General features: G+C 45.6%; 1 protein-coding gene across 2 annotated transcripts in view; it reads right to left on the reverse strand.

The window, feature by feature from the left end:
• LOC119970971 (ninjurin-2-like) overlaps positions 1-12,088 on the reverse strand; it is a 70,109-nt gene extending 58,021 nt beyond the window's left edge. Inside the window, exons 1-2 of one of the 2 annotated variants that reach the window (XM_038806080.1) lie at positions 12,009-12,088; positions 2,540-2,678 (exon numbers count right to left, since the gene is read on the reverse strand). In XM_038806080.1, the coding sequence (XP_038662008.1) occupies positions 2,540-2,678; positions 12,009-12,073 (204 nt within the window). In that variant the 5' untranslated portion in view covers positions 12,074-12,088. Of the gene's footprint in view, positions 1-2,539; positions 2,679-2,829; positions 2,931-12,008 lie in introns of those variants that run through there. The other variant, XM_038806082.1, reaches the window with a different exon arrangement.
• Positions 12,089-16,730: the final 4,642 nt, after the last annotated feature.

Genomic DNA, 16,730 nt, shown 5'->3' on the forward strand with positions numbered 1-16,730 from the left:
GACGTGGATGTGTCCGACTGCCCCAAAGAATTTGCAAATATTTTGAAGACCTTAGTGAGGAGCACTGCATGACAAGACTGCATTTCACCAAAGAGGACATGCCACCTTCTACATGAAGACCTGCCAAGACCATTCACTTGACAGCCATTTCGAGTGCTCACCCAGAAATATATGACTTAAATCAGGATTCAGTTGAGAAGTGGAAAATGGGCCAAGTGTATTCTATTTTTGCCTTGATCAACTCTATGGAGAACTCTGAGCAGCAAACTTCTGAATGTTTTGAATATGCGTCTGTGCCTGAAATTTTTGTTTGACTTGTGTCGGTCCATGGTTATGCTTGTCAAGGTACTGCAGTGGCTTGCTGTTGCTTACTGCAGGTTGAAGTGCTCAACTAAGAACTTTCTTCGGCACATAATAAGAAATCATGATTTAGAGTGTGATGCTGTTGGGAAAGGTCGATGGTAAAAGGGAACAAAGTAGAAAAAACGTGACCTTTCTAAAAGCCTCATGAAGTGGATAAATGTACCACCAACAGGGATGATATACTCCTCCAGGGCAGGATTAACATGGAAGTTCATGGTCGCCTATGTCCTTTTTGAGTACAGTACTTGATGAAAGAGAGAAGAGTCCAAACTTTCAATCAACCTGAATCATAAGGGTAAGGTAGTCAAGGAGGTCTTTTATAGCCTGAAGTTGGAAATGTAACGAATCCCAGCTTCTGCATAGCCTCAGGCAATGTAACGATCAGCACGTTGGGTGTTTCTCAAATGGATGTTCATACTGTCCCTATGAAACAATGACTGTAAGCATGGAAGAGTAGTGGCTTTTCCCTACTCATTTGGAAGAAAACTGCAAGCTACCATACAAATACATCATTCTGATACAATCTACTGATATGTCATTCTGTCTCTTAATACTGTACACCCTACACCATTGCCCAGTTAAAATTATAAAGGAGGGCTGATTTTTCCCGGCCTCACAGAGGCAGTTTTGGAGGCAGGTGGATCCCAAGAAAATAGTGGTAAGATAGTTCCCACTGCCTGGTTGGGAATTGAATCAGCTACACATGCCACAAAGGTGGGCAGCTAGTGACCATTGTTTTGGCCCTAATTAGGTTAGATTTTGCACACTCCTTACCATTTTACTGCTGGCAGAGTGGGCCACCCCCACTGCACGATGAGGCTGGCAGCTCAATGGAGGCAGCCACCCTGCAGCAGGCCACGTGACCATCTGAGACAGTGGCTGCGTACTCTAATAAGGGGCCACTGGGAGGGAAGACTGCACCCGTGGACCAACAGTTCTATTCTCCGGAGGTGGCCCTGTGATTGAGCCTGCAGCCTCAACAAGATAGTGAGCACATAGGTAGCCAATTTGGAAGCCATCTCCCAGAAGATTGCCGAGCCAATCTCGCTGCTGCTAAGTGTGGCCTCGGGACCCACATTCAAAGTCCAAAGCCTGCGGCAAATCTAGCCCAGTACATCTACTGACAGGCAGCACTAACGCTTCCTACCCATTTGATTACCAACCCTCATGGGTGCTAGGAGCAGAAATCTATTTGATTATCTCCATTCAAAGCCAAGCAATGAGTTACAACAGCATGGTCATGAAAAGTATCCTTACAAGCATTCTACTGAAGAGAGCTTGTAAATAATTGATCCCATTTTCTGGATTGAATAACTTCCTCAGTATGGGCAAAAAGAATTTTATCCATTTTGCAAAACTCTGAAAGAGTGAGTAAAATGTTTTGTTCAATTTTTTAAAGGTATTTTAACATTTATTTCAGTTCTAGAGCAACGACTGCATAAACAGGGTGCAGATTTTAACAGGAAATACAGTTGTATGTGACACATACATATTTCAATCTGCATCAAAAGCCTTGCACGTGGAGGAAATGTGCACCATTTCAATAGTTGTAGTACTATGAGGAGCTGAATAAATCTAAATCTGATCCTCCACAGAGCAACACTCCTTTTCCAACTTCATCTGCTGTTTACAGATTGACCAATTCAGACATACATCAGATGTACAGCAGCTATTCAGAAAAAATGTCATATTTCAATTGCAACCTGCGTCAGATTGTAATGCAGAAACCCACGATAAAACCTTCAGAGCTTCTATCAGAGAAACACAAAAGCAGAATGCTGCTGAAGGGATCAGAGCAAATTATCTCTGTGACCTGCTGAAATTCAGATGAGCCACGCACTTACGACATGCATTCTGATTTGCCCTTTAAGCAGTTTCTCTAATGTATAGAGAAAACACAAATCAGAGATTTTATTCTGGTAGGTTTATTGATGTGGGACAACGTCTGTGAAGATGCATCCATGTGTACTTGCATTCATGCACAACTGACTTGGATTTCTAGCTCGACTTCATAAACATCCATCACAATTGTCACGCACAATGATTTTGATATTGTCACACTCCTGGAATGCAACTCTGATTTTTTTTCTACTTCATAAACTATTAAAGTTGTTTCATGCTCTACAGAAGCATTACAAAAAACTGTTTCAGAACTCCTATTGTAATAAATACTCACATTTATTCTGCTTTCTTCATTGGAGTTTTGCCGAAAGAGAGGCTCCTCATCAGCGGATGTATCACTACCATCGTAGGGGGAATTATGGTGCATATTTCTCCAAATTAAGGTGCTCATCCTGTTCTTATGAAAAAACTTCCTATCAGAAAATCATAAGGAAGCATGAGGTTTTATGGATGCACACTCAATTTCTAAATCCTTCTGGAATTTTTATAACCAGCTGCTAACAGTAGTGAAAACAACATGCTTTATGGCTCATGTCCATTTCAGGAACTTTAAGCCGTGCTTACCATTCATTGTATTAGTGGCAGTAAATACAAGATATGAATGTGCTGTAATTCTGGTAGTCTCTTTATGCATCATGGTGTGGAGTTTCTCTTTTGCAGTCACAGTGAATGAAAGCTCCAGAGTTGCTGATTCATGCAAGCTGTTGAAAGCTTTTAGCTGCCACTTACACTTTTTTTTGTGTTCTTTGCTTTCTGTTATTAGCTTTTATTTACATATTTATTAGACATGACGAATATCAAATTAACTACAAATGTAAAGGCTTGGTGTTCTCAGGAAATATTTTTGACAAATCTATCTCCATTCCTTTACAAACATAGCCGGTAACAATATTTAAATGCATTCAAATGTACTCTCATGGTGATTTGTGTATTGTTTTCATAATGATAACAGTGACACATACTTTTGTCCCATCCTCCTTCCCAAGCAATTTGAAGTTTGATAATAGCCTTTTTGTGAAAACTGTGTTATTTTGAATGTTTCTGAATTGATTTAAGCTCAGTGAGGAGTTTTCAGGAACCAGATTTATTCTGAAAGCAGGGACGATCTTATAACCGTGGGTGAGCAAATAATGATTATACTGAAGGCTTTCTCAATGGCCGAACCATTATTCCAAAGAAGTAACTGAGCCCTGAAGGCTCAGATATTGCCAGGTTAGATCACAAGTCAGTTAATTAATTATTTTATCTCATCCTAGGACTGGTAGACGCTCTATAATTCAGGACTGTGCTTCAGGGAAGGGAAAGTTGATCAGAGTTTCTGGCTAAAATTAGTATCCAGTTACCTCTGTTGGGAATATATGACTGTGGGCTACAGGTGAAGGCAGGATCAGGCTAAGCCCTTAAGTCCACCATCGGGGAATAACTACCAGTCTGCAAAAAGGCAAACATTTCCCTCAGGAATTAGCCAGTACCAATTGAACTGTATGGCGATCCAGATGGTAATCCTGCAAGACAATGAAAAGGAAGGGTCATTTGTGCAACGTCAACAACTCACTTGAAACAGGTCATCTGGATGCAGGGACAGTGGATATTCACTTCTCTGGCGCAGGCCATCCGTGCTGTCAGTCACTGCTCTCTTCTTGGGCAACTCTGTGATCTCCAGCGCCCTTTTCTCATAGTGCTCGGATCTCTGACACCCCGCCACCCCTGTCTTCGCCCTTTCCCTCTTATTATCAGCTATTTTCTGCGTGGACAAGGAGAGGGCTTTGTGAGCTCTATGCTTGATTGGTCAAGGGCTCAACACCTGGTAGTATGTGTGGGCAACGCACCTAGACATTGATGGGTTATGATTGCGGTGTGCCAGGGGGCTCTGAGGAATGAACTTGGAGATCGGACCTTGGGAGGGTGCGAGGTGGCAGCCAGTGGATTGGGCAGCGGAGGGGTTTGGAAAATTGAAAGGTGGCAGGCGGGACTGATACCAGGAGAAATATGCTAACTTACCTTTGTGGCTCTTTGGAGGTTGTTTATCTTTTTCCTACATTGAACCACGGTTTCCTGGTCATGCTGCCTGCAATCACTGCAGCTACCACTGTCTCCCAGGTAACACAGCTGACTCTGCTGCTGGTTCTCTGACCCTCAAAGGGGAACAAGGTGTCCCGCCTCTCATCCACTGTGTCAAGAGGTCTGGCCAGGTCAGCATCCTCAAAGCGAAAAACAGCCGCTGGATTCTCTGCCCCGCCGCGCCACATTTCTATTTCACCCCCCGGCGGGATTCTCCGTTACACTGGCTGGTCAATGGGGTTTCCATTGTGGGGCAGCCCCACGCCTTTGGGAAACACCGGACTGCCGGCAAAACGGAGCATCTGTCAGCGGAGAATCCAGCAGCAGATCTCCACACTGCCATCCTAATGCAGTTGGGAGTGAGTGCTGAGGGAGCATTTAAAAATTGCTCCCCCTTGGTAGCGGTGAGCAGCTGAGGCACGAGTCGGGTGAATCAGACGGCGAGGGATCGAGGCATGGCGAGATTCATGTGGGAGTTCCTTTTTTGCACTAAGTGTGGTGAATGCAGGTCGCGATCTCACCATGACAGATAGCGCGTTTCCTACCTGCCAAATTCGGCCAAAACGTCACTTCGTTATTTTTTGGGTGAATCACATCCCATACTACACTGCAGTTACTGTTAGGGGGCGTAGAGCTACTCCCATAAGTACAGCTGGATTCTCCTCTGGTGGGGTCTTCCATTTCGCCAGCAGCGCACACACATCTGTGGATATACCGACGGCGTGGGGGTGCCCACAATGGGAATCCCTATTGGCTGGCTGCCGGGACAGAGAATCCCGCTGCTGGTAGGTGAGTGTTGCACCAGAGAACAGGTGCGGCAGGATGGAGAATCCTGCCCGTGGTCTCTTATTTTTCTACTTCTTTTCTCAACCAAACTAATTCAATGGTGCGATTCTCCCCAAAGTATGAATATGGGTGCGATTCTAGAAAACATGTGCTGTTTTCGGCGTGTTTGACGGTGTGTTTCCCGGCAGCTACAGTGCCGGGAATAACCCCACCATTCAATGGCACTTTGCCATTTTCAGTTGGCCTCCGGGATTTCTCCTCTTCGAGGCTACACTTAGGCAGCCGCTCTGCACTGGTGAGCTCACCGGCTCCTCGTAGATCTGGGCGCCATTTTGGAAGGATGTCCCGATCTCTCAACCCCACCACTTTCCAGACCCCCACAGGCTTTGAGGACCCACCCCTTCACCTCCCAACCTTTTTGGGGCTCTCAAACCATCCCCTTACGCTCACTTTTATGAACAAGGCCCTCCCTCCAGGCCCGACCCTGGCACTGCCACCAGGACAATTTGTCAATGCCAGATCTAAGCTGCCAAGCTGGCTGTGCCAATGTGCCCAGGTGCCAGTGGGAGTGCCAAGGTGCCACCTTTCCCTATCATTGACCACCGGGGGCACTCTCATTGCCTGAGAAACCCCCAGAGGTGTTATCATGCCATGGCCAACTTTGTGAGAACCAATACTGAACGGCACCTGGTTGAGACTTCGCAGGCATGGCCATTGAATCGTGGGCGCCGGGTGAATTCGATGAATGCATATGTCGATGAGCCTAATGGCTCATTTGAATATGCATTTCAGGATGGTGCCCAGCTAGAACGAGATTCAGATCGCGCTGGGCCTTGCGAGTCTGGTAACTCTCGCGTGGTTTATCACCCGGTGTGAAGCTCACCTGGATTCAACTGTCACACCTCGATTCCAAGTCAGGTGTGATGAGGTTGTTGAATTGTGCCCCAAGTGTCATTTTGGGTGAGGTTGGTGTGGTAAGATCAAGACCTGCATTCACCCACACTTAAGTCACTTTTTTGTGCCTTGGGAAGCTTCTCCTTGGTCTAGCCCACAGTGGGGAGCTGAACCCGCCGGCATGACTGGCTCCCTAGAGATTGGGGCACCATTTTGAAAGGGTGTCCTGATCTCTAACTGAGCTTTGAGGCCCCCCACACCATCACCAATGGACAATGCCACCCCCGCAGACATGGGCATTACTCTGCCCCTCTCCTAAGTGAGCACACTTTGCTACGGGGTTACTGAGCAGTCCTACTTTTCTGGCCACCCAATGACCTTTCAGGACTCCCCTTTCCAGATGCCCTTACTTCACCGCCCCATCCTTTATGAAACCCCTTATACTCACTTCACCACACCGCACCCCCCCCCCCCCCCCACCACTGTTCATTTTAAAAATAAATTTTTACCAATTAAGGGGCAATTTAGCATGGTCAATCCACCTACCCTGAACATCTTTGGGTTGTGGGGCTGAAACCCATGCAAACACGGGGAGAATGTGCAAATTCCACACGGACAGTGACCCAGAGCCGGGATCGAACCTGGGACTTTGGTGCAGTGAGGCAGCAGGGCGAACCCACTGTGCTGCCCCCCCTACCCCCCACCGTTCATGCCCCATATTCACCTCCCGCTTTCTTGGGCATGGCACCCTCAGACCCTGGCATCCTGGCACTGCCAGCCTAGCAGGTGGGAGGTGGCCCTGGCACTATGAACTGGGCACCCTGGCAGTGTTAGGTTGGCATTGCCAGGGTGCTAGGTTGGCACTGTAATTGTACCAGAGTACCATTGTACCACTGTCAGAGTACTGCCCTGCCCTGTCACTGACCACCCAGGGGCCGACAATGGCTTCCAAGACCCGCCGGAGTGATCAGTGGTCTCTGCTTGTGGAGACCAGTACTAATCGGCGCCTGGTTGACTTCTCGCTGGTGCAGCCGGTGACCCTCTGAGCGCCGGGAGAATGTGGCTTCAAATAGGCTGCATTTCATATCTTGAAGTACTAGTTCCCGTGCCCCATGAATCAAAACCCCTTTCTCCTACACCAATCTTTGAGCTATCCATTTAAATCTCGAACCTTGTGTCCTATGCTATTTGCTTCAGAGGTTCTTACTTTTGAGATTCTGCTTTTCAAGTTGGTTGCTCATATTTTCTAAGCAGAACCTCTTTCCTAGTCTTACCTATGTCATTACCAACGTGGACCACAACTGCAAAATGCTATCCTTTCTACTGCAAGCTCCTCTCTAGCAGGGGACCCACATTCTGGCACTGGGCAAGTAACAGCTGTCTGAACTCTTGCTCGCAGCTACACAGAACTCTGTCTGTCTCCCTCTCAATACTACTACCATTACTTCTTAGTAATTTCCCTCACTTGAAATACTTCCCGTACCACAGTAAATTCACTTATCCCCCCCCCCCCCCCCCCCCCCCCACCCCCCATAGTCGTCTCCGCTTTCATTCATATAGGTTGTGAGCACCTCAAACCTGTTGGACAATTGCAAAGGCTGAGGTTCCTTCACTTCTATCCCCCAGTTCCCATATGGCCCTCACTTACAGTCACGCCATCCTGTCCCTGGCCTCTTACCTAATACCTTCATTGCAGAAAATCCTTAGGCTTCAGATCAGTCCTGAATTAAAAATTCTACCTAGAATGTAGGGAAGGTTTGAAAATAGCTCTAACTGTAGACCAGAAAATGTCTCAAAATTGCCATTACATTAATACTAAAACACACTGTGCAACTTATAGCTTCAAACCATTGACACTGATATTGATACTTGCAGGAGATGCAGATTTGCCAAAAAGTGATCCTGCGCACAATGGGATTTGTATTGCAATGTCTCGCGAGATCACAGGTGCAGCATGGCCATTGGATCGCGCCTTAAGTGTGGGATTGACTGGTGAGAAACTCCCCAAGCGTCCAAAAAATTACTAAGTGTGGGTGAATACAGGTCTGGATCTCATCCAGAAAGCCAGCAGAAAATACCGTCCAAACTCACCCAAAACGACACTCGTGTTTTGATGTATTGCGGCCGCTGGAAGGGAGAAGCTTAAGAAATGATTATGTCGAAAGATGTGGGCAGGATTCTCCGTCCCGCTACAACCGTTTCCTGGTGTGTGCAGCCCCGCCAGCAGTGGGATTCTCCGTCCCATCAGCCGGCCAATGGGGTTTCGCATTGTGGGCACCCCCATGGTGTCGGGAAATCCACGGGAGTGATTGCATTGCCGGCGAAGCACAGGATCCTACTGACGGAGAATCAAGCCCATAATATTTAAGGCACAGGAGGTGCTATTTAGTCCAATAATGGCAGCGTTGATACTCCACACGAAGTTCCTCCCTGATAGAGCGGATAAGGGGCAGGTTGCTTTTTATCGATGGAAAGTCAAAGCCATCATTCCTGACTCCCAAAGGATTGTTCACCAAATTCCACCTGAGTTATCCCAAAGACTGCCTATGACTGCAGTTGAAACTGTGGACCCACAATTTTATTGTGCTCCTCTATATTGTTTAGAAACAAATTTAGGGGCAGCACGTTTCCTATAGCTTTGAGAGGATGCAATTTATTTAATTATTTTACCCCATTAAGACTACTTATGCCATCATGTTGCTCATTGCTGTTCTTTTTTCAGGTTTTATTAGCCCATTCCTCAATTCATTTAAAATACACTCTGACAGCAGGGAATATGTAACTGTCATCTTATGATCCAGGTTTAGAATATATTGCATGACATTAAATGATGCCAAGTTGGTACATAATTCGTATTTTATGTGCTTGCATATATTTTCTGCATACTTTCATGATGAATCAATCTCTGTTATAGGTTGTTTATAAAGGGCATCCATTCTCTTTTCTGTTTGTTGGTGATATTCATTATTTTTGTACAATAGCCTAAGTATCAAGCATCAAACAGCTTTTATAAGTTAAAGCAAATTATCAATAACCTGTCACTCCAGTATTGTTATTCACAGAAAGTGTACAAAAATTGAGCACATCTGAAATTATATGCAACAAAAGTAACAGATGGAATGATTTTAGCTGCTGCAGGGGCATTAATCAACATTACTGAAACCAAATCCTCCTTTTCGTTTAACCACTGCAATATTCTCCTGTTCTGCTTTCTTACATGTCTACCCTGAAACCGATTACTAGATGGAACATTATTGTACCGTCAGCACTTCTCCTTTCTCTTCTGTTTCTTTTAAAATGTAATTGCAAGTGTTCTTACAGTAATCAATTTGCATTTCTGATTCTAGTTTGTTTGCAATACACAGGCAAGTGACTGGAGATTGACACGTAGATGTTTGAAAAAGGAGAAGTGCCATCTTAACAGCAGTGTGCGCTAGAGCTATTGGTTAAGACAGCACTGACCGATAGAAATCATCGACTAGTCACAGATGTGGCTGGGAAACTCCAGTTTAGCCAGTAGCACCAATTTTAGTCGAAACGTGTCAACATAGAAAAACATAGTTCAAGTGTATATTTATGTAAAAGACATATAAAACCATTCAATATAACAGTTAAATAAAAGCAAAATACTGCAGATGCTGGAAATCTAAAAGAAATACAGAAAATTCTCAAAAAACTCAGCAGGTCTGGCAGCATCTGGGAAGCAGAGTTGGCAAAATGTCAAGGTCAGAGTGAAGACTGGCAGTAACTCTCCAGTTGCACAGGTCAGCTTTCTCTCCATATTTTGAGCTGGGCGTGGTATATGCCATCACTCAGTCGGGGCCTCATAGTGCCAGCAACTGGCTACACAGAGATCTGGGCGCCAGCTTTGAAGGGCGTCTCGATTATCTCTTCAGCGCAATGGCCTCCATCACAAAGGCATTGGGGGCTTTCGCCCCCCCCCCCCCCCTGAACAATCTTCATCTGCATGCCAATGCCTTCTTCCCCCCCCCCCCCCCCCCCCCCCCCCCCGACAATCACCATTGGCATTCCAACAATGGCATATGAATATTTAATGACGGGGGTTATGTGGCTGAGGGCCCGCTAATATTTAAATACATGAAAATCTACTAAAATGAGGTTCATGGCCTTTGTGGGTGTTAACCTCGTGACTTTGCCGGTGAGGATTCTTGCAGGACTTTCCGCTTGCACCACTGACCCCGCACAAGCCTAGCACGGGCTCCAAATCGCCCCTAACGTTTCAAGTCTGTATGACTCCTCGTCAGAATCTCTGAAGCTGTTCTGAAGAAGAATCATATGGACTTGAAACGTTTACTCTGTTTTTTTCCAGATGCTGCTGGACCTGCTGAGTTTTTCCAGAATTTTCTGACTTTATTTCAGTGTAAAACTTTGCAACCTTTTTTCTTCACCAGATTTGGAACCCTGGCACTAGATTACCAAACATAACACACCTTAATGCAGTGACTTGGTTTTTGTCCAGTAATTATGAGCAGCACTTTGACTTTATCAGGGTGATTGCTGAGAACTTTGGCTTACACAGTGAGATGTCCACACCTGTCCCTGTTCTATCCCTTGACCTTTGTCATGATGTGTCTTCTTGGAGCTGCTCATTATTAGTTGAACCTGCTTTCTTTGACTTGTCTGACACAGTTATTCTGATTGGTGAGCTGAGCACGATGGCAACTCCCCTCTCCATAAAATATTATTGGTTATCTTGGTGCTGAAATCTGGCATTTTCTTTTTTTAAATAAATTTAGAGAAAACAATTCTTTTTTTCCAATTAAGGGACAATTTAGTGTGGCCAATTTACCTACCCTGCACAGCTTTTTGTGTTGTGGGGTGAGACCCACGCAGACACAGGGAGAATGTACAAACTCCACACGGACAGTGACCCGCCCGGGGCTGGGATTGAACCCGGATCTTCAGTGCCATGAGGTAGTAGTGCTAACCTTTCAGCCACCGTGCCGGCCTAAAAATCTGACAATTCCAATCATCTTATACACCACTTTAGTGTATAACCAATCACAGAATCCCTGCAGTGCAGAAGGAGACCATTTGGCCCATCGAGTCTGCACCGGCTCTGGGAAAGAGCACCCTACTTAAGCCCACGCCTCCACCCTATCCCCGTAACCCAGTAGCCCACCTAACCTTTGGACACTGAGGGGCAATTTAGCATAGCCAATCCACCTAACCTGCACATCTTTGGACTGTGGGAGGAAACCGGAGCACCCGGAGGAAACCCATGCAGACACGGGGAGAAAGTGCAAACTCTACACAGTCACCCAAAGCCGGGTCCCTGGACCTGTGAGGCAGCAGTGCTAACCATTATGCCACCGTGCCATGCCATAATAAGCAGTAAACACAGAAATAAACCCCATATAGCAATCAGAAACACTAACTGACTCTGATTTCTGCCATACTACTTTAGCAATAACCATACAAAATGATCGAAGTGCACAGGTATACGTCATTCAATATCAAAAATAAATTCTTAATAATGATACTTACATAAGAACATAAGAACTAGGAGCAGGAGTAGGCCAGCTGGCCCCTCGAGCCTGCTCCGCCATTCAATGAGATCATGGCTGATCTTTTGTGGATTCAGCTCCATTTATTATGCAACTGGCAACATCTTCTATCTAATTAGCCACATGTGGTTATTGATCATTGTATTGGATAACATTGGGATAAAATACTATGACCAAAATTAAAAACAAAGTTTCTGTTTACATGAATAGCTTAAAATAATTTGAGATGATGAAGTTCTTTTGATTTTACCAAGGAGCTCGAATTTAGTGTTCTGTTTTTATTCCTAATTTCTTTATTAGTATCTTACATTAGTATTTTTTAAACAAAAATTGCATTTTTCTCAAGAAATATGGTTATAACATCCAAAATGTATAAAGTTATACATCTGTAACTAACATTGGATGATATAGTGATTATTTCCATTTATCTATAATTGTTTCACTTCAATGTAACATTTTAGCAAGGTCACTCACTGTTGGTGGGAACAAAGCAGATAGATTACAAAAATGTGCGTGGTTTCGATTCTCAGTCCTGCCATTCCATCAATATCAGCATCATTTTGAAAGTAACAACCACACTTTTATCAGTTGTATTATTCCTCCAGCGAGAATTTTCTTGGCCTTGAAAAGATGTTCACCTTTATTGTCCCTGTTGCTTTCAATTTTACTTGAGAAAGCAGTTCGAAAATCTTCAGTCACAATGTCTAATGAAAGGCTTCTCGGGGGAATTACTAACTGCTTATAACATTAAATCTTTTCAGTCTATTGAATAAAATGTATTCCTCTGTTGCAATTCTTGTATTAACAAGATATGGACCAAATACGTTTTCTTGCTTGGGATTAAAAGTGCAATTGGACACTTTGACAGGATTTGTGATTTATGTCTTTTAGATTTACTGCAAACCATCTGAAGATTTTTCTGTAGTCAGATTGGAATCAGCTCCTGCTTGGACTTCTTTCAATTCAAAGATCAGTAAAGGGTCAGAATCATACCCCAAAACTGATTAATGTTAGACTCTCCAGTTAGGTCTCTGTGCCAGTAAGTGAACAAAATGGCATTTTTCAATCTTAGCACCATTCTAGCTAAAGCCAGTCACGGAATGATCCAAGCCTCAGCCAGTTTCAGTGAGCCCTCCAGTTAGAAACACTCATTCAGTCGACTATTGACATTTTGAGCAAAGGTACGAAATGTATCTATTGCTGTATGTAAATAATCTGTAAAATGTCGTTCTTCATCTACTTGGCATTTTTTGCAGACTTGGCTTGTCATTGATATTTAACTAAATAAACCTGTCTTGCACTAAAATTGCATTGATTTGCATTACATTACAACAGATTAATGTCAATCCATTTGTTCAATGTAATTTAGGATTTACCAGATGATTGGATACATACTTCACATTTCACCATTACCTGATTAGGCCATCGTGTGGGAAACACAGTGACCTTTCCCAGATTCCAATGGTTCCTCTGTCGACATCAGAAACACTTGGGGTTGGATTCTCCATTTGTTGGATATTTTTCAAATTTGGATTGTCATTTTTGACACCGATTAAAGGAGTCAGAGATTACAATTAATTAATTTGTAAAACTCAAATGGCGCAACGGTGCAATATATTTTTGGAATAGTTTCTGAGCAGACCCATGTATTTTGTGAATGACACATACATTTTTCTTCAAATCACCCTCTTGTACCCAATGAAAGTTTGCCTTTGATTGGCTGTCATACACAAATCGTTTTACTTTTGAATTGAGCTTGTCTCTCTTTTCAGAAACTAATATCTTTTTCCGTTTAAATAGAAACAACTTGGTTTGACTACAAGTAAATCAGTGGTGGAAGCACCTGGATTCTGTCCATAAAAGAATGGCTGATAAGATCTATAGCATTGTGAAAGGCGGGACAACTGGAGTAGCAGAGGGCTATCTGGGAGGTAAGTTAAATTGTACTTTTATGTTCCATATTATCCCAAGCAGCACCTGTACCAGCCAGACCTAGCTACCTTATTGTATGAGTAGAAAATTCTTGCCTTTAGATATTAGCAGCGGTCATTGGGGATGATTCTCCGGGGCCGTTAGCCCGAGCTGCGATTCCTGCTGGCCAGTTGAATCGGGCATGAGGACCATAACAGGATTCTCGCCAGGCATCAAACTAGCCGGCCCACTCCCTTGGTAAAATTAGGTTTTCACCCAGAAATGGCGCGAACCTCATCAGAACTTATTAGCATCCCTTTCAATCTCATTAGCGAGATTGATGTAGAACCTCAGCGAGCTCCCACTGCCCCTGCTCCCTCATCTGGAGGTCCCACAGGTGCAAATTACTACTAGTCCCACAGGGCGGCACGGCGGCACAGTGGTTAGCACTACTGCCTCACAGTGCCAGGGACCTGAGTTCGATTCCGGCTTTGGGTAACTCTCTGTGTGGCGATTGTACATTCTACCCGTGTCCGCATGCTCTGGTTTCCTCCCATAGTCCAAAGATGTGCAGGATAGGTGGATTGGCCATGCAAAATTGCCTCTTAGTGTGGAGTTGCAAGAATAGGGTGGAGGATTGGGTCCAGGTAGAGTGATCTTTTGGAGGATCGGAGCAGACTCGATGGGATGAATGGCTTCCTTCTACACTGTTGGGATTCTATTACATTTCATTCCATTCTATTCTATTTACCAAGGACACGGAGGAGTAGCAAGGGGGTGAGAAGTTTCTCAACACTTACCTCCAAGGTACCGAAGGAGTTCTTTGGAGGAGGTGGGGGTTGAAGGTGCTTGAGCTGGGCTGCAGGACTCAGGTCCGGATCTTTCCCAGGATGGTGGAAATGTGGTAAGTCTTCCCTCTATACCTTTCAAAACCTTCAAACTCACTCCCAGCATGTCAATTTTAAGTGATCTGTCAGATGAAGTTAAAAGTCTTCCCTCTATCGCTTGGAAAAATATTGATGTCTCTCCCAGCATGTCAAGTTTAAAGATCTGGCAGATGAAGGTAAAAATATTCCCTTTGACATGTTGGCGACCTTTGAAGTGCTTTTTCATATTCAATTTCATTCGCCTTTAATACTTTCAAGCCTCTGGGCTTACCAAGAAGCCTAACAGCTTTGAACTGCATTGTTTACATTCAATTTCACGATCCATTACCTTTTACAAGCTTCTTGATTGACAGGTCCAGGCTATTTCAGCAGAGCGTTTAGTTTTGTTTGCTTCTATACTTCACGGCCCATTAAATTTGACAGGCCTCTAGATGGACTGATCTTGTCTATTAGGAAAGACACCCCAATCTCTGATAATCTGGCATTGCCGGTTTCTTTGGCTCCCATGGCGTGAATCACCCCTGGCTCCAAAAGTATTTTGAAGTGTCAGTGGATTGCGATTTGGATTGCACTGATCCACTCAGCAGGAATCATATCTCGTTTCCCACTGTAGACCACATTTAGAAATTGCTTGGGAAAATTGTGCACACTCGGTGGGATTCTCTGACCCACCGCCGGGTCGGAGAATCGCCGGGGGCCGGCATGAATCCCGCCACAGCTGTCTCCCGAAGTCTCCGGCACCAGAGATTCGGCGGGGGCGGGAATCACGCCGCGCCTGTTGGCGGGCCCCCTCCCCCCGGCGATTCTCGGGCCCGCAATGGGCCGAGGTCCCGCCGCTGTCATGCCGGTCCCGCCAGCGTGAATCAAACCACCTACTTTTCCGGCAGGACCAGGCGGCGCGGGCGGGCTCCGGGGTCCTGGGGGTGGTGGGGAGCGGGGTGATCTGGCTCCGGGGGGTAGCGCCACAGTGGCCTGGCCCGTGATCGGGCCCACCGATCGGCGGGCGTGCCTGTGCCGTGGGGGCACTCTTTTCCTTCCGCGTTCACCATAGTCTTCATGATGGCGGAGGCGGAAGTGACCTCCTCCCCTGCGCATGTGTGGGGATGACATCAGCAGCCACTGACGCTCCAGCGCATGCGCGGACTTCTGCCGGCCAGCGAAGTCCCTTCGGCCCCGGCTGGCGTGGCGCCAAAGGTCATTCCCGCCGGCCAGTGGGGTGTCAACCACTCTGGCGTGGGACTAGCCCCTCAAAGTTAAGGCTTGGACCCTAAAGGTGCGGAGACTTCCGCACCTTTGGGGTGGCCCGATGCTGGAGTGGTACATGCCACTCCATCCCGCCGGGACCCCCCGCCCCGCCGGATAGGGGAGAATCCCGCCCACTGTCTTTGATCGCCATCACTAACTTTATTTCCTCACTAACAATTTCCATCCCTCTTTCTGGCAGTAGTCTGAGGCCAAATCAAACTGTTCATAAGTTTTGTATTATATTTGACCTGCCTATTGCTATCTCCATAACATAGCCTGACTTTAGTCTTGCCTCAACTTATTTGCTGCTGAAAATTTGACCCGTGTATTTCTTACCTCTGGACTTTATTATTCCAACACACGCCTGACTGGTCTCTCAAATCCTATCCGCTGCACTCTTTTTTTAAATAAATTTAGATTACCCAATTATTTTTTCCAATTAAGAGGCAATTTAACGTGGCCAATCCACCTACTCTGCACATTTTTTTTGGGTTGTGGGGGCAAAACCCACGCAGACACGCGGAGAATGTGCAAACTCCACACGGACAGTGACCCAGAGCCGGGATTGAACCTGGGAGCACAGCGCCGTTATGCGGTTGTGCTAACCACTAGGCCACCGTGCTGCCCTTCCACTGCATTCTTTAGGTAATTCAAAGTTCTGTCCTAACTCAACCCAAGATCTGCTGGCCCATCTCCCCTGCCCACATGGACCTGCATTAGCTCCTGGTCAGGAAAGATCGTGAGTTCAAAATGCTTATCCTTGTTTTCAAATTGCTTTATGGCCCCACTCCTCCATATCTCTGAACTTCCTGCAGCCCTGCAACTGCCCATATCTCTGTGCTCTGCAAATTCTGGTCAATTGAACATTCCCACTTTTAATTACTCAGTGACTGAGACAGTAAATTCTGGAATTCTGTCCCTATCAGCTGGATTTTCAGGAGCTGACACTGTTTTTCGTCCTGAACCTGACACCGGGGGAACTTTCTCGGACATGCCCGTTAATTGGCGTAGAGTTAAACTATTTGTCCCCTTTAGACGGACTGGCAGGTTCTTGAAGCTGTGAGTCATTCAGAGGCCTTCCAACTTGAGATGAGCAGCGGGCTGTGATGGCATGTAAGTAACAGAGAGATGCCCTTGTAGAAATCTACCATGC

Source organism: Scyliorhinus canicula, chromosome 9 (genome assembly GCF_902713615.1).
Source record: "Scyliorhinus canicula chromosome 9, sScyCan1.1, whole genome shotgun sequence".
NCBI classification, from domain to species: domain Eukaryota; kingdom Metazoa; phylum Chordata; class Chondrichthyes; order Carcharhiniformes; family Scyliorhinidae; genus Scyliorhinus; species Scyliorhinus canicula.